The 18,872-nt window shown below is 45.0% G+C and overlaps 1 protein-coding gene across 6 annotated transcripts in view; it reads left to right on the forward strand.

The window, feature by feature from the left end:
• LOC125467550 (probable thiopurine S-methyltransferase) overlaps positions 1-18,872 on the forward strand; it is a 39,851-nt gene that overhangs the window by 14,391 nt on the left and 6,588 nt on the right. For 4 of the 6 annotated variants that reach the window (XR_009446987.1, XM_059653166.1, XM_059653191.1 and 1 more), the window contains 5 exons: positions 3,082-3,214; positions 4,023-4,075; positions 9,402-9,476; positions 13,538-13,623; positions 14,380-14,424. Coding sequence is in view for 5 of the 6 variants with exons in the window: in XM_059653166.1 (XP_059509149.1) it covers positions 3,082-3,214; positions 4,023-4,075; positions 9,402-9,476; positions 13,538-13,623; positions 14,380-14,424 (392 nt within the window). In the remaining variant the exon portion in view is untranslated. Of the gene's footprint in view, positions 1-3,081; positions 3,215-4,022; positions 4,076-9,401; positions 9,477-13,537; positions 13,624-14,379; positions 14,425-14,609; positions 16,123-18,872 lie in introns of those variants that run through there. The other 2 variants (XM_059653172.1, XM_059653177.1) reach the window with 2 other exon arrangements.

The raw sequence follows: 18,872 nt of genomic DNA on the forward strand, positions 1-18,872 counted from the left end.
ATTCCATTAACATTTCGTTATTCCAACATTCTTAACATTTTGTTCCTGTGTTGCTGCTTAATGTTCTTTTGTATTACTGACAAATGACAAATAACTTGCCCGCCACACAGTGCCAGGAGATGACTATCTACAGCAAAGAGAACCCACCAGTGCCCCTTTGAAAATGATCGGCATTGCCATTGTTGACTCTACTGCTGTCATCATCCTTAGAATTACTATTGACCAGAAACTGAACTGGACTATCCATATAAATATTGTGGATTTGAACCTGGGTCCCCAGAACATTATTACAGAGATAGTAGGAACTGCCGATGCTGGAAAATCTGAGATAACACGGTGTGAAGCTGGATGAACACAGCAGGCCAAGTAGCATCAGAGGAGCAGGAAAGTTGACATTTCAGGTGAAGATCCTTCCTCAGAAACATTAGCTGGGTTTCTGGATTAATAGGGCAGCACGGTGGCTCAGTAGTTAGCACTGCTACCTCACATTGCCAGGAACTCAGGTTTGATTCCACCCTTGAGCGACTGTCTGTGTGGAGTTGGCACATTCTCCCCATGTCTACGTGGGTTTCCTTCAGGTGCTCTGGTTTCTTCCCACAGTCCAAAGATGTGCAGGCTAGGTGGATTGGCCATTCTAAATTGCCCAGAGTTCGAGGATGTGTAGGTTAGTTGGGTTACAGGGGAATGGGTCTGGGTGGGATGCTCTGAGGGTTGGTGTGGGCTTGTTGGGCTGAAGGTCCTGGTATCACACTGTAGGGATTCTATGAGATACCACTGGACCATCGTCTGCCCTCAATGGGAGGGCAAATTAGTGGAATGTTCAAGAATAGTGGGGCACAGACATAATTTCGCTAGCAATAGAAGCAATAATGAAATGACAAGGAACCTTTTCATGCAACAAATGGTTAAGATCTGTAATGCACTCGCATGTGTGTGTATTAGAGGCAGGTTCAGACGAAGCAATAAAATATGGACGTACATGGAATAGTGTAGGTTGGATGGGCTTCAGATTGGTATGACAGGTCAGCACAACATCGAGGGCCGAAGGGCCTGTACTGTGCTGTAATGTTCTATGTTCTATGTTCTATTTGGAAATGCAGTCTTAGCTATTGCAACTCATTCCTGTGGGTTAAACATGTCAGCACCAATTATGGTTTTGACTGAAATTTGTAATTTGATACAAAGTGACATTAAACTAATTTTTTTCAAATGTAAGAACTTAGGAACTGGCGTAAGACCATTCAGCCCTTCGCATCTATTCTGCCACTCAGTGAGATCATGGCTGATCTATGTCCATACTCCATGTACCTGTCTTTGGCCTATATCCCTTAACACCTTTGCTAAACAAAAACTTATTTGTCTCAGATTTAAAATTAATAACTGGTCCAGCATCCACTGCTGTCTATAGAAGAGAATTCCAAACATCTACCACATTGTGTGTAGAAATGCTTCCAAACATCTCTCCTCAATGGCCTGGTATTATTTCTCAGATTATGCCTCTTAATTCTGGAAACCCAACCAGTCACAATGACACCATCCGCAAACTGGAGGAGCAAAGCCTCATATTCTGCCTCAGGAGCCTACATCCCGATGGCCTAAACATGGAATTCACCAGTTTTAAAATCTCCCCACCCCCAGCCTCATACCATGACCAGCCATTCCTCTCACCCTCACCACCTTGACCTGACACAACCTGTCCATCTTCTCTCCCACCTATACACGCACCCCCCCATGTCTGTCCCCACCACTCCCTACCTGCAGTCACCTATCACCATCCCACCTACCTACTTATGCCCCACCCCTCCTCTATTTATTTCTGAGCTCCCACCCCTCCCTATTTCTGACAAAGGGTTCTGACCCAAAATGTTCTCTTTCCCGTTCCTCTGCTGACCGGCCTGCTGTGTTACTCCAACTCCACACTTTGTTACCACAGACAACAATGGTATGGTTCTCTAGACTTAAAAAATGTGTTCTAAAATTGAAGTTATTTTTAAAATTGTCATATATATTCACTTACAACAAATTAATGTCTGGTTAAGTTTGATGTCCTCATTCTTATCTTAAAATCTTTTGATATTCTTTTTCCAGACTTCTTTCCCCTCCCATGCTCTTCATCAGTACAGCTCTGGGAAATGAGATCCCCAGACCTCTGTTCATGCCACAGTCCTATGACTCACCATTTTGTTTCTCTTACTATTCCATTCTAACTCAAGGGAATTACTTTTGAAAGCATTGTTAAATTCAAGTTGTTAACGATGATGGTTGCTAAACCTTCATGGAATGCTCAGCTGGAATTTCTGCCTCTAGCACAGAATGTTCTTTCATCTGTAGCTGCTCACAACAGCTGATCTCACAAGTTTAAACTACTATTTTTGATTAAAACCAGTGGAGGGTGAGCTTGCTCAGTTGGCTGGATGGTTTGTTTGTAATACTGAGCGATGCCAACAATTGGGTTCAATTACCTTACCAGCTGAGATTACCACGAAGGACCTCTCCCTGTCCCAGCATTAACCTGACCCTCAGGTTAAATCACCGTCAGTTGTATCTCTGTCATGAGAGAGTCAGACTATAGTACTTTACCCTTTATTCAGTGAGTATATTTTGAACTTTTGAAGCTCCTTTTGAGAACTTCATTCACTTGGGCACAAGGTTATTGTGTTTGTGAGCTTTTAAAGTGGATTTTCATCCTCACTGACTGAGTAGTAATCTGACTGAGTAAACTGTCTGTCTTCGTTCAACTTGGTTGTTTGTGATCTCGCACTGATTTCAATATATGCTCATGCTCATGGTCAGTGCAGTGCTGTGGACTGTGTTGACTCGGGTTTAGGTATTGAGATTTATCTGATATTAGGACAACTTTCAAGCAGCCAAAATTGATTCTTTTAATTGAGTTACTGTGAAACACGATTCAGTCAAAAATAAAGGCCGATAAGGCATAAAAATACAACTGAGAAACTAGTTGAGATGAGTGTTTCAAATTTTGCATTGATGTGTGTGTTTTGAACAATGAACTCCTGAGTTCTAAGATTCTCTTGCCTATGGAAGATAATGGAGCCTCTTTGTTTGATCTCTTGTCTGTAGGCTTGCTGATCAGGGGCACACCATTGTTGGGGTAGAAATATCTGAAATTGCAATAAAGCAATTTTTTACAGAACAGAATCTGTCCTACATTCAAGAACCTGTACCAGGGATACCAGATGCAGAAATATTTAAGGTAGAGTAATGATAGCTGTTCATCAACCATTTATGTTCTTAGACTGAAATTTAGTATGACTAGAAATTTACTTGATACATTATTGTGGACAAGCTATTTTGTTTGTGGATTAATTCTAAATAGTAGGGCTACTACCAAACAGCAGTCCCTGAATTCATGTTTTCTAAACTCTGCCAATTCAAACAACCATAAGTAGTTGGCCTTCCAGTTTCTTCAGGGATCACAAGAATTGGCCTGTGACAGTGGAAGTGCTGAAGCTTTCCAATGCCCTTGGCATACGGGGAGTACTGTTTCTCTCCCCCCCCCCTTCCCCTGCCCCCCAACCCTAAGCTACTCTAGCCCACTCCCCTATTTCGCTGTTCAATCCTTCCTTTGCTTTGAACCCAGTGATCACTCCTTCCCTGCATTTTGATGTGCCACCATGCTACCACCCACACCACTCCTCTGCTCCGGACCCACTCCTTCATTCCCATTCCTCCATTTCACCCTTCCCTTGCACCTGACCTGCTGCCATTACTCCCCTTCCCCATTCTGGACCTGATTCCCACTGACCCCCACCCAAGGCCCTAACAACCCCCTCCCCTGCCAGACCCAATATCCCCCATCCACCCTAAACTCTGTACCACTGTACATTTCTGAAAGAGTCCTGATTGGAATCTCCTGTCAGAAATGTAGAATATTCATTTAATCACTAAGAAGGGGCAGAGAGACAAACTGGCCAGTCTTCACTCTAAGGGAAGTCAGAGCAGGAGCAAGAATCAGCAAAGGTGGAACATGTCATTAATTGCTTTGTCTGGCTTATTTTCAGACTCCTGAAGGGCACATTTCTTTGTTTCGGGGTAATATATTTGATTTCTCAAGGTAAGAACAAATATTCCCATTACTGTTTAAATGTGTTCTTTATCCACAATTTTCTCTGGTGGAGCTCATGGATTATTTCCGTATTTAGGGTCATTTGCTTAGCCTCCCAAGCCTTCTCCCTTTCCACCCATTACCCTTCCGCGCTCACTGTGTCAATCCCTCACCCCAAACTCAGTCAGCCCCACAACATTCTAATTTCTCCTTGACTAAAGGTTAAGCCGCTGTAGAGCAAGATGACTTGTTGTGGTTTAACCTCATGGTCATTGTGTCTCATCATGAACCCACGCTCTTGGCCTTACACTAAGTTGTAAACCAGTCAAATGAGCTAACTGCACCCCCACCCCCACCGTGGCAACTTCTACTACTGTGCACCCCATCCCCTAGCACTCTAGTTTTCTTCTTGTATTCACTTCCTGAGTCTTCAAACATCTTTCCAACACAAATCTTGATTAAACAACTTCCTTTTCATGCCATAGCACTTGCTGTCAGCATTTAATGGTGCCCTTTATGTGTCCCTCTGCTGTTCAAAGATTTGTTGTCATGCCGTCCTTAAAGTTCATACCTAAACCTAAAGATAATACAGCATGGAGCTGGAGGAGCACAGTGGGCCAGGCAGCATCAGAGGATCGGGAAAGTTGACGTTTCGGGTCAGGACCTTTCTTCAGAAATGGTGGTTTCACAGTGGGGTTATAACTCACTCAGAGATAGTAAGAACTGCCGATGCTGCCTGGCCCGCTGTGCTCGTCCAGCTCCACACTGTGTTATCTCTGATTCCAGCATCAGCAGTTCTTACTACCTAAACCCAAAGCCTGTGAACCTCTGTCTTATCTCTAAATTGTCTTTCATTTCTTAGACCTCTGAAGGCATCTTCCCACTAGTTCCATCTTTCAAATCATGCTTTCTTCAAATGTCTTCTGTGTAGCTTCTGCTCTGCTTACTGTACCTGGACTATGCTGGTCAAGCCAACAATATGCTTCATAACTGCGACCATGACGTATTTTCTCTCTGTCCTTCTCTGTCTCTCCATTCTATTAAACGTAGTCAACCATGTTATTTTTATCCACTGTTTCCCATTATGTCCCACCTACATTTTTTGTCTCTTGATTCTATTTCTTGCAGTCTTAACGTAACCAATACATTGCCAGACAGGGCTTGTCACCCTCCTTCCTGTCCTTGAAACTGGGAGTAATCTAAGACCCACCATGATTCCATCCTCTCTTTCTCCTGTACTTTCCTCAATGATGTTAAGCACTGGCATGGCATCATCTCCAAATGTACGTTGTTAAATTTCCAGTCTTTGATTGTTGCCTTAATCACAGCTTCATGTGGTTTGATACTTCCAGTGAACAGCCAATAATCAGACAAAATTACATTAACTTTAGCAAAAATACCTCTGAATCAATAGAGTAAATGGAATATAGGTAGATTTCAATGTAGATATACATATTTTATAAACTAAAGCCAGTATGTAATGAAAGGATGTTGATTAGTAAAGTCAGAAAAGGAAATTGAAAGAAGGAATGGTTTGCATTTTTAAAGTACTCAAATTAACACAGCTGTAACATGGGGACGTGATGGTCTAGTGGTATTATCATTAAGCTATCAATTGTTTAAATCCTGCCATGGCAGAAGGTAGAATTTAAATTCAGTGAAAAATATCTGGAAGTAAGAGTCAACTGATTCCTACTAAACTGTTGTCAATTGTCAGGAAAACCCATCTGGCTCACTAATGTCCTTCAGGGAAGAAAATCTGCCATTGTCACCTGATCTGGCCTACATGTGACTCCAAAGCCACAACAATGTGGCTGACTCTGAATTGGCCTCCACAATGAGCTAGCAAGCCATTCAATTGTACAAATCATGACAAAATGTCAATGAAGAAATAAAGCTGGACATACAACCCGGCATCAACCTAAGTACCGGAAAGCACATGGGCAGAAAAGCCCTGACAACCCTGCAAAGTCCTCCTCACTAACATCTGGGGATAACTGCCAAAGTTCAGAGAGCTGCCTCTCTCTCACTAGTTATAGCAATGCTCCCAGAATCATCCCTGACACCACAATGACCAACCATGGATGTGTCCTGTCCCAAAAGCAGACCAAACCCAGCTGATGTGGCGGCACAGTGGTATGCAGTTGGGAGGGAGTTGCTCTAGGTGTCCTCAACAATGACGCCAGGCCACATGAAATGTCGTGGCTTCAGTTGAAATGTGGGTACGGAAACTTCCTGCTGATTACCAGAGACCATTCTCCCTTGTCTGAAGAATTAATACTCCTCCATCTTGAACAACACTTGGAGGAAACACTGAGGGTGGCAAGGACATAAAATGTACTCTGTGTAGGGGAATTCCAATATCCACCACAAAGACTGGTTCAGCAGCAATATTACTGATTGACCTTGTTGAGTCCTGAAGGATATAGCTGTGAGAGTGGACCTGCAGCAGGTGGTAAAGGAACCGAAAAGAGGGAAAAACATACTTGACCTCATTCTTAGCAATCTTGCCAGCTGCAGATGCGTCAGTCCATGACAGCATCAGTAAGAGTGACCACCATACAGTCCTTGTGAAGACAAAGTCTTGCTTTCACATTAAAAATGCCCTCCATTGTGCTATGTGGAACTATCACAATGCTAATTTCAACAGATCTAGCGGCTCAAGGTTGGGAATCCATGAAGTTCTGTGAGCAATCAACAGCAGCAGAATTGTACTCCAGCAGCCTGCATGTCCTCCAATAAACCATTACCGTCAAGCTAGGAGATCTACCCTGGTTCAATGGAGAGGGCAGAACGGCATGCCAGGAGCAGCGCCAGGCATATCTTAAAGTGTGGTGTCAATCCAGCGAAGATACCCAACAGGACTACTTGCATTTCAAACAGCATAATAAGAAAGTGATAGACAGAACTAAGCGATGTCTCAACCAATTGTTCAGATCTAAGATTTCACTACTGCCACATCCAGTCGTGAATGGTGATGGACACTTGAACAACTCACTGGAGGAGGAAGGTCTATAAGTATCCCCCTCCTCAATGATGAGGAGTCCAACATCTCAGGGCAAAAGAAAGTGTGAAAAGCAATCTACAGCCAGAAGTGCCAAGTGAATGATCCATTTTGACCTCCTTCAGTTGTCCCCAGCATTACAATTACCAGTCTTCAGCCAATTCCATTCATTCCACATGACATCACGAAACAACTGAAGGCACTGGAAAGTGCAAAGGCTATAGGCCCTGACAACGTTCCAGCAATAGTACTGAAAACTTGTGCTCCACAACTTGCCACTCCCTTAGCCAAGCTGTTCCAGTACAGTTAAAACACTGGCATCTACCCAACAATGTGGCAAATTGCTTCTATACATGAGAAGCAGGACAAATCTAACCTGGGCAATTATCACCCCATTAGTCTACTCTTGATTATCGGAAAGTGATGGAGAGTGTCATCAACAGAACTATCAGGCAGCACCTGCTCAGCAATAACCCACTCACTGGTGCCAGTTTGAGTTCTGTTGGGCCCACATTATAGCGTTGGTTCAAACAGGGACAAATGACTGAATTCCAGAGATGAAGCTAGAGTGATAGCACATTACATCAAGGACGCATTTGAGTGTGGCATCAAAGAGCCCTAGCAAAACTGGAATCAATGGAAATCAAAGAATAAATTTTCCTCTGGTTAGAATCATAACCAGCACATAGGAAGATGGTTGTGTTAGTTGTTGATCAGTCATTTCAGCTCCAGGACTTCCCTGCAATTCCTCAGGGTAGTGTTCTAGATCCAACCATCTTCAGCTGCTTCATCAATGACCTTTCCTCCATCACAAGGTCTGAAGTTGGGATGTTTGCCAATGATTGCAAAATGTTCAGCAGAGTTTGCAACTTCTCAGATTCTGAAGCAGCCACGTTTAAATACAACAACATCTGGACAATATCCAGGCTGATAGGTGGCAAGTAACATTCATGTCACATATGTGCCAGACAAAGACCATCTCCAATTAGAGACAATCTAACCACTGCCCCTTGATATTCAATGGTGCTACCATTACTGAATACCCACTATCAACATCCTTGGGGTTACCAGTGATGAGACGCTGAACTGGACTCACAGCATAATGAAGTGATTAGATTCCCTACAGTGTGAAAACAGGCTCTTTGGCCCAACAAGTCCACACCGCCCCTTGAAGCATCCCACCCAGACCCATCCCCCTATTACCCACACACCCCTGAACATTACGGGCAATTTAGCATGGCCGATCCACCTGGCCTGCTCATCTTTGGACTGTGGGAGGAAACCAGAGCACTCGGAGGAAACACACGCAGACACGGGGAGAATGTGCAAACTCCACACACAGTCACCCGAGATTGGAATCGAACCCGGGCCCCTGGTGCTGTGGGGCTGCAGTGCTAACCACTGAGCCACCGTGCCGCCCCGAGTGGCTACAAGAGCAGGTCCATAGTAAGTAACTTATCTCCTGGCTCCCCACAGCCTGTCCATCAGCTACGTGTGATGGCATACTCCTCACTTGCCTGGATGGGGGTGTCTCGAAACTCAAGAAACTTTACACCATCCAGGACAAAGCAGCCTGCTCAATTTGCACCACATCCGAAAGCAAGCACTCCCTCCATCACCAACACTCGGGAGCAGCAGTGTGTACGATCTACAAGGTGCAGTGCAGAAATTCACCAAAGATCCTTAGACAGCACCTTCCAAACAGACAACTACTTCCATCTACAAGGACAAGGGAGCAGATAAAAACCGAAAGAACTGATGCGGTAATCAAGAGCAAAAACAAAGTTGCTGGACAAGCTTAGCAGGTCTGGCAGCATCTGGGAAGGAAGAAACAGAGGCCCTCAGAACTGAGAACGGTCACCAGACCCAAAACGTTAACTCTGTTTCTTCCTTCAGAGATGCTGCCAGACCTGCTGAACTCTTCCAGCATCTTTGTTTTTGCAAGGGAGCAGATAAATGGGAACACCACTAGCTGCAATATTCCCTTCCTGACTAGGAAATACATCACCATTCTTCCACTGTCACTGGGTCAAAATCCTGAATTCCCTCACTAATGGTATTGTAGGTCAACCCACTCTACTTGGACCACAGCAGCTCAAGAAGATAGTTCACCACCACCTTCTCAAGGGCAACTAGGGATTGGTAATAAATAGTCAATGATGCCCACATTTTATGAATGAGTTTAAAAAAAAGGTTACATTGCACTGACAAATTATGTAAAAATGTGACTAGTTACTTTTATGCTTATGATTCTATGATAACTGAAATGGCGAGTTATATTTGACATCACAGTAGCTTTAATCTGTTCCATCCTGTTTTTCCCATGGGTAGTTCAGTTGCTGGGCAGTTTGATGGGATCTGGGATCGAGGCTCTCTGCAACCACTCAACACCTCTGACAGACAGCGGTGAGCACCATCATTTTCTGATCTCACAAACTCAAGTTAATTGCTGGTATGTACCTCAGATCAGTGTGGGATATGATGCTCATCATGGAGCACTTTCATGCTTTTTCACTTTGCAAATCAAAACCTCGACAGAGTAGTAAGTTTTTTGTTTAGCTGTTCCTTTTCAGAGTGTACTTTCGTTTGTACTTTGAAATGAGAGAGCAGCATTTGATGATTCTCTCAAATTTCATTGATGCTTATGAGATGCATTCTGTCACTTTGTACCTATACAAATTGAGATGTCTACCTGGAGAGTTTCTCACTGCAATCACTAGCTGTCATGCTGTCCACAGAATTCTACAGTTTCAGCATCACAACATCGCATTGTGTGATGCCTTTAACTTAGTACTCTGAAATGTTTTTGACATTTTAATGTTTTCAAACAAAATTGGCATAAGCCATATAAGGAGATAGTAATGAAAAAAAACTGATATCATAGACGGTCAGACACCAACCATGGAGAGGGAGCAAGCTAACATTTCGAGTCTAAATGTCTGCTGACAGTTAGCTTGTGCTCTGTCTCTCCATGGATGCCATCTGACCTGATGTGATCTCTAGCGTTTGTTGTTTTCAGTACAGATTCCAGCATCTGCTGTAATTTGCTCCTAAGGAGATAACGTACAGGTAACCAAAAGGTATAGGTTGTAAGTAGCACTTTAATGGAGAAGAGAGAGAGGTAGAGGTACTGGATAGTTTATGGTAGGAATTCCAGAGCTTTGGAACAAGCCATTTATAGGTACAGTTAGCATTTGTGCTGGAGTGATCAAAATCTGGGTTGTGCAAGTGGCCAGAATTAGAAGATGACAGAATTTATGGAATTCCTATAGTGTGGAAACAGGCCCGTCGGCCCAACAAGTCCACACCAATGCTCAGAGCATCCCACCCAGACCCATCCCCCTACAACCCACCTAACCTACATATTCGTGAATACTACGGGCAATTTAGTCTGGCCAACCCACCTAGCTTGCACATCTTTGGACTGTGGGAGGAAGCGGGAGCACCCAGAGGAAACCAGAACACTCAAAGGAAACCCACACAGACTCCACACACACATTCGCCCGAGGGTGAAATCGGGTCCGTGGCGCTGTGAGGTAACTACTGAGCCACCATGCCAGTCCATCTTGGCTCATTGTAGGTGTTAAGTACCATACAGCCTGGTAAGGCGGGATTACACTGGACCCAATGTTAACACGTTTATAAGCATCTATTTGCAGAGCTGTAGATTATGCATACGCACCTCCTCATCCAACTTTCACCTTAAAGCTACCATGTAATATACAGTTTAATAATAGGACTACAGGAAGTTATAGATACAGGGATACAGTGGTCACAGCAAAACTTGAATAGAAGCCCCAACAACCAGTTTCATATTAACTGTTACAGTGAAATCTCTGAAATAAATTGAAACAAAGATTGTTAAAAACCTAATGTGCACTTAAAAATCTAAACAAAATTAACTTAAAAAGCATATTGTTGAAAAGAAAAATACTGTTAAAATCATCGTCTCAGCCTGCTCCTGCCCCACCGAACTCATCTCCACCTATCTGGACTCCATTTTCTCCCCTTTGGTCCAGGAACTCCCCACCTATGTCCGTGACACCACCCACGCCCTCCACCTCCTCCAGGACTTCCAATTCCCTGGCCCCCAACACCTCATATTCACCATGGACATCCAGTCCCTGTACACCTGCATTCCGCATGGAGATGGCCTCAAGGCCCTCCGCTTCTTCCTGTCCCGCAGGCCCGACCAGGCCCCCTCCACCGACACTCTCATCCGCCTAGCGGAACTCGTCCTCACACTCAACAACTTCTCTTTTGACTCCTCCCACTTCCTACAGACTAAGGGGGTGGCCATGGGCACCCGCATGGGCCCCAGCTATGCCTGCCTCTTTGTAGGTTACGTGGAACAGTCCATCTTCCGCACCTACACAGGCCCCAAACCCCACCTCTTCCTCCGGTACATTGATGACTGTATCGGCGCCGCCTCTTGCTCCCCAGAGGAGCTCGAACAGTTCATCCACTTCACCAACACCTTCCACCCCAACCTTCAGTTCACCTGGGCCATCTCCAGCACATCCCTCACCTTCCTGGACCTCTCAGTCTCCATCTCAGGCAACCAGCTTGTAACTGATGTCCATTTCAAGCCCACCGACTCCCACAGCTACCTAGAATACACCTCCTCCCACCCACCCTCCTGCAAAAATTCCATCCCCTATTCCCAATTCCTCCGCCTCCGCCGCATCTGCTCCCATGATAAGACATTCCACTCCCGCACATCCCAGATGTCCAAGTTCTTTTAGGACCGCAACTTCCCCCCCACGGTGATTGAGAACGCCCTTGACCACGTCTCCCGCATTTCCCGCGACACATCCCTCACACCCCGCCCCCGCCACAAACGCCCCAAGAGGATCCCCCTCGTTCTCACACACCACCCTACCAACCTCCGGATACAACGCATTATCCTCCGACACTTCCGCCATTTACAATCCGACCCCACCACCCAAGACATTTTTCCATCCCCACCCCTGTCTGCTTTCCGGAGAGACCACTCTCTCCGTGACTCCCTTGTTCGCTCCACACTGCCCTCCAACCCCACCACACCCGGCACCTTCCCCTGCAACCGCAGGAAATGCTACACTTGTCCCCACACCTCCTCCGTCACCCCCATCCCAGGCCCCAAGATGACATTCCACATTAAGCAGAGGTTCACCTGCACATCTGCCAATGTGGTATACTGCATCCACTGTACCCGGTGCGGCTTTCTCTACATTGGGGAAACCAAGCGGAGGTTTGGGGACCGCTTTGCAGAACACCTCCGCTCAGTTCGCAACAAACAACTGCACCTCCCAGTCGCAAACCATTTCCACTCCCCCTCCCATTCTCTTGATGACATGTCCATCATGGGCCTCCTGCACTGCCACAATGATGCCACCCGAAGGTTGCAGGAACAGCAACTCATATTCCGCCTGGGAACCCTGCAGCCATATGGTATCAATGTGGACTTCAAGATAATAAAATGTGGGGCTGGATGAACACAGCAGGCCAAGCAGCATCTCCTGAGATGCTGCTTGGCCTGCTGTGTTCATCCAGAAGCTTTTGTGCTCCTGAGATGCTGCTTGGCCTGCTGTGTTCATCCAGCCCCACATTTTATTATCTTGGAATCTGCAGCATCTGCAGTTCCCATTATCTCTCAATGTGGACTTCACCAGTTTCAAAATCTCCCCTTCCCCCACTGCATCCCTAAACCAGCCCAGTTCATCCCCTCCCCCCACTGCACCACACAACCAGCCCAGCTCTTCCCCCCCACCCACTGTATCCCAAAACCAGTCAAACCTGTCTCTGCCTCCCTAACCGGTTCTTCCTCTCACCCATCCCTTCCTCCCACCCCAAGCCGCACCCCCAGCTACCTACTAACCTCATCCCACCTCCTTGACCTGTCCGTCTTCCCTGGACTGACCTATCCCCTCCCTACCTCCCCACCTACACCCTCTCCACCTATCTTCTTTACTCTCCATCTTCGGTCCGCCTCCCCCTCTCTCCCTATTTATTCCAGTTCCCTCCCCCCATCCCCCTCTCTGATGAAGGGTCTAGGCCCGAAACGTCAGCTTTTGTGCTCCTGAGATGCTGCTTGGCCTGCTGTGTTCATCCAGCCTCACATTTTATTATCTTGGAATCTCCAGCATCTGCAGTTCCCATTATCTCTGTTAAAATCATTTTAATTTTTAAAATTGGCTTTATATTGCAATTGCATATAGTCAGAATGTAACATTGTACCTTTGGTGTCAGCATAGTTCATAATTAGTAAGTCAAAATTATAAAAAGTATTTTTAACTTTGGAACTAGTTTTTATGCAGCAAAAGTACTTGTGTCACACAAGGTGGCACAACATAAGACAGAGTGGTCTTAGAAGCAAAAAAAGCCAGGAAACTCAGTCAAAAATAATTTTACAAAATAATCTTGTGTAATACCACATAAGTTGAATGTGCATAAATGTTATTCTAAGCCTTTCTTGTCCGTTTCAGTTATAGCAAACTAATGATAACCCTAATGGCCAAAGGGTGTCGATACCTTCTGGACACTTTGGTCTGTACGAAAACTGATTTTGATGGTAATTATGGCTTCTTTCTTCCTATTGTCTTCGAAATTTACTTAGATGTAAGTATAATGACTGAAATGTTGAAACCATTCAGCAGGTTGGGTGCAGCTGTGGAGAGAGAAACAGTTACTTTTTTAGATATAAATGTACATGTGTAATGTTTATTGTTTTGAGTGTAATCAGTATGCAGTGCATAACTGAATATAGTATAAACAAGAACACATAAGTGGCAATTCGCATAGACGTTCTGTGGAGAGGAGGAAGGAAGTGCTGCCTTTTGCCTGTAGCATCTCATGAAAGTTTAAAGCAGAAACTATTTAAAATTTTCATTCCTTGTTTTGCTGCTGAGTGCACATTAGCATGCAGATAAATAGAATCTCATAGTCTATAAAACAGAAGGCATAAGTAATAAAGACTTGAGGTTTGGAAGAGCAGGATATGTCCCGATTGCAGTATTTGGAAACTTGTAGACTGTTCAAAGTGAACACATCTGCGGTTGATGTCTTCCATTTTTAATCTGCCCAACTGAAAGTCATTGAACTGGAGTTTGAACTGGAGTTAAAGTTCTTAAAATCTCAGTAAGAAAGTGGACACTCAATTTATAGGAAGAAAATACTTTAAATAGCTTTGTGTATGGCCTGTGGAATAAAGGAGAAAGGATTTGTGTGATGAACCTGAATTCTTCATCAATGTATTTTTATTAATCTAGATTTGTATTTATTTAAAAATTGGTGAAGCATTTTGAACCGTTCATGTGTGCTTTTGTAGGCTTACCACCCAAGATCTCGGAAAGCGAAACGCGGAATTTGTTTGGTGAGCAGACTTTTCTTGCATCCCCATATTTTAAAATGTGTTCACCTTCAAAAACTTCAAAGAATCTCAAAACTGCAATACCTCATATTGCTGTTCCAACAATGAAGGAAAATTTTGTCATTTTGCCTGTTTTCATTGTAGAATGGTGAGGTGTTAATTTGTCTTTAAAATCTTTTTCATGATAGGTACCCTCTGTGTTACTTTACAATTTTTGACTGCCCTCTCTGACCAATCTCTTAACTGCAGCCCATGGAGGGGACAATTTCTCTCTCTTCTACTTAACAACTGACGCAAATAGACTCTCACTTCAATCAACATCTGCTGCTGATAACCTCTGAGATGAGAAAGTTCCACAAGAGCGTGCATACTCGCCAATGTTCTCCCCATTATTTCACACTATAAAGCAGGACTTAAAATACTGACTAAGAATCAATCTGGGAGTGATGTGAATGGTGTCTATGGAATCTAAGGAACTAGTCTTTCTCACAATTATGCACATGAAAAGCTGTAGATTTCAGAGACAAAATGAGAATCGAAAATTCATATGATTCCAACACTCTCAGAACTAGCTTGCTGTTGTGTAATATGTATTAAAACAAATCTGAGTATGAGTCAGTGGTGTCCAGAAGATAAAACATAGAACATAGAAAAATACAGTACAATACAGGCCCTTTGACCCACAATGTTGTGCCGTGGATTAATCCTAATCCAAAAATAAAATGACCTAACCTACATTCCTCTCAATTCACTGTTGTCCATGTGCATGTCCAGCAGTCGCTTAAATGTCACTAATGACTCTACTTCCACGACTACCACTGGCAAAGTATTCCATGCGCTCACAACTCTCTGGGTGAAGAACCTCCCTCTGACATCTCCTCTATACCTTCCTTCTAACACCTTAAAACTATGACCCCTTGTGGCAGTCAGTCCTGCCCTGGGGAAAAGTCTCTGGCTATCGACTCTATCCATGCCTCTCATTACCTTGTACACCTCGATCAGGTCATCTCTCTTCCTCCTTCTCTCCAGAGAGAAAAGTCCGAGCTCACTCAACCTCTCCTCGTAAGACGAGCCCTCCAGTCCAGGCAGCATCCTGGTAAACCTCCTTTGCACCCTCTCCAAAGCTTCCACATCTTTCCTATAATAGGGTGACCAGAACTGGACACAATATTCCAAGTGTGGTCTCACCAGGGTTTTGTAGAGCTGCAGCAAAACCTCGCGGTTCTTAAACTCGATCCCCCTGTTGATGTTAGCCAAAACACCATATGCTTTCTTAACAACCTTATCCACTTGGGTGGCAACTTTGAGGGAGCCAAGCACTTGAACACCAAGATCCTGCTGTTCCTCCACACTGCCGAGAATCCTGCCTTTAATCCTATATTCAGCATTTAAGTTCGACCTTCCAAAATGCATCACTTCGCATTCATCCAGGTTGAACTCCGTCTGCCATTTCTCAGCCCAGCTCTGCATACTGTCAATGTCTCGCTGAAGCCTGCAATAGCCCTCGATACTATCAACGGCATCTCCAACCTTTGTGTCATCAGCAAACATACTAACCCATCCCTCAACCTCCTCGTCCAAATCCATTTATAAAAACTACAAAGAGCAGAGGCCCAAGTTCCAGCCCAGCCTGTCTCTGCCTCCCTAACCTGTTCTTCCTCTCACCCATCCCTTCCTCCCACCCCAAGCCACACCTCCATTTCCTACCTACTAACTTCATCCCACCTCCTTGACCTGTCCGTCTTCCCTGGACTGACCTATCCCCTCCCTACCCCCCCACCTCTACTCTCCTCTCCACCTATCTTCTTTTCTCTCCATCTTCGGTCCGCTTCCCCCTCTCTCCCTATTTATTCCAAAACCCTCACCCCATCCCCCTCTCTGATGAAGGGTCTAGGCCCGAAACGTCAGCTTTTGTGCTCCTGAGATGCTGCTTGGCCTGCTGTGTTCATCCAGCTTCATACTTTGTAATCATGAATATTAAAGTGTCTGATATCATACTATTGGCCCTATATAAACTCTCACATTGCACTGAAAATGGTTAGCTGCCTTATTGCTGAAAGGAAACTCAGGACTTGAAAGGATAGCTTTTGGAGACATTACCTGCAAAACAAAAGAAAATTAATGAGCTTCAACCCAATGTTGTATATTGGGAACAACTGCTGTAGTGTACTGGGTAAACTCCCAGGGAATAGATTCTGGTACATTTGAAGGTCTGTAAACCCTTGCTCCTGTCAATATCCCCCTAAATTCTCTGCAGTCAGGACAATAAATCCTACCTGCCAGGGATCAAGTTGATGTCCACATCTGGTCACCAGCTGACTTTTCTGATATTGATTTCCTGAGACCATTGATCTCATGATATCATGTTCTCAATGAGACTGTTGATATCTTTAATTGTCACAGTTCCTTCAAACAATCTGAGGAATTTGAATTTGTGTTTTGCTGTTCCCTTTCTTTGAAGGGAGCTGTTGAAATTTCATATCACATTTTAAGCTTGATTCTAAAGGACTGCTGGGGTTGTGCAAGTGAAATTTTCACCGGCTGGTAACCATAAATCGCATTGCTGACATTTCACAGCAAAGGCAGAAGGCATCAGTAACAACATGTGACGCAATATAATGGATCGCCCCGAGCATTAGTTTAATAAACTTCCTTTGTTCCCCAGGGGCAATCATAAAGGCCAGCAACTAAAGGGGCAACATTTGTATTTTGTCAATTTCTCTAGATAGTTCAACGTGTGAATAGTCAGGATCTTTTCTCCAGGATTGGGGAATCCAAAACTAGAGGGCATAGGTTCAGATGAGAGAGGTAAAGGTTTAGAAGGGACCTAAGGGGCAACTTTTTCATGCAAAGGGTGGTACCTGTATGGACTACACTGCCAGAGGAATTGTTGGAGGCTGGTACAATTACAACCCTTAAAAGGCATCTGGACAGGTATATGAATAGGAAGGGCTTAGAGGACAATGAGCCATACACTGGCAAGTGGGACTAGATTGAACAGGGATATCAGGTGGGTATGGATGAGTTGGACCAAGGCGTCTGTTTTTGTGCTGTACAGCCATCTGACTCAAATGACTGTGAAGTGGGCACTGAGATTTTTGCACACTTACTGCCGTTTTTGTGTGTGCCACTTGGTGGAAGTAGAAATCCAAGCCTGATCATTTATTTGAAGGAGCACTTTGATCACTGTAAGCCTATTTTGATGGACGTCTTAATCTTCTGTGTATACCCATTTGGGAACTTCAACACTGTACTAGAGCGGATAACTCACTCGTCAGCCCAGCTCTTTAACAGTATTTGTAGGAATTCTCTTGGCACCAGCAGCTTAGATGCTTTCAACTCAGTTCTTGATAACCAGGTGTGGCAGTGTCCTAACAGTTCTTGTCAGCAAGGCAAGACCAGTAGCAAGATAACAAAATGTGAAGCTGGATGAACACAACAGGCCAAGCAGCATCTCAGGAGCACAAAAGCTGACGTTTTGGGCCTAGACTCTTCATCAGAGAGGGGGATGGGGAGAGAGTTCTGAAATAAATAGGGAGAGAGGGGGAGGCGGACTGAAGATGGATAGAGGAGAAGATAATTGGAGAGGAGAGTATAGGTGGGGAGGGGGTAGGTCAGTCCGGGGAGGACGGACAGGCCAAGGAGGCGGCATAAGGCTAGTAGATGGGAAATGGAGGTGCGGCTTGAGGTGGGAGGAGGGGATAGGTGAGAGGAAGAACAGGTTAGGGAGGCAGGGACTATGTGGGCTGGTTTTGGGATGCAGTGGGGGGAGGGGAAGAGCTGGGCTGGTTTTGGGATGCAGTGGGGGAAGGGGAGATTTTGAAGCTTGTGAAGTCCACATTGATACCATTGGGCTCCAGGGTTCCCAAGCGGAATATGAGTTGCTGTTCCTGCTAACTTCGGGTGGCATCATTGTGGCACTGCAGGAGGCCCATGATGGACATGTCATCTAAGGAATAAGAGGGGGAGTGGAAATGGTTTGCGACTGGGAGGTGCAGTTGTTTATTGCAAACTGAGTGGAGGTGTTCTGCAAATCGGTCCCCAAGCCTCCGCTTGGTTTCCCCAATGTAGAGGAAGCCACAACGGGTACAGTGGATACAGTATACCACATTGGCAGATGTGCAGGTGAACAGCTGCTTAACATGGAAAGTCATCTTGGGGCCTGGGATGGGGGTGAGGGAGGAGGTGTGGGGACAAGTGTAGCATTTCCTGCGGTTGCAGGGGAAGATGCCGAGTGTGGTGGGGTTGGAGGGGAGTGTGGAGCAGACAACGGAGTCACGGAGAGAGTGGTCTCTCTGGAAAGCAGACAAGGGTGGGGATGGAAAATTGTCTTGGGTGGTGGGGTCGGATTGTAGATGGCGGAAGTGTCGGAGGATGATGCGTTGTATCCGGAGTTTGGTGGGGTGATATGTGAGGACTAGCGGGATTTTCTTTTGGCAGTTATTGTGTGG

This window comes from Stegostoma tigrinum, chromosome 2 (assembly GCF_030684315.1).
Source record: "Stegostoma tigrinum isolate sSteTig4 chromosome 2, sSteTig4.hap1, whole genome shotgun sequence".
In the NCBI taxonomy this organism is placed as follows: domain Eukaryota; kingdom Metazoa; phylum Chordata; class Chondrichthyes; order Orectolobiformes; family Stegostomatidae; genus Stegostoma; species Stegostoma tigrinum.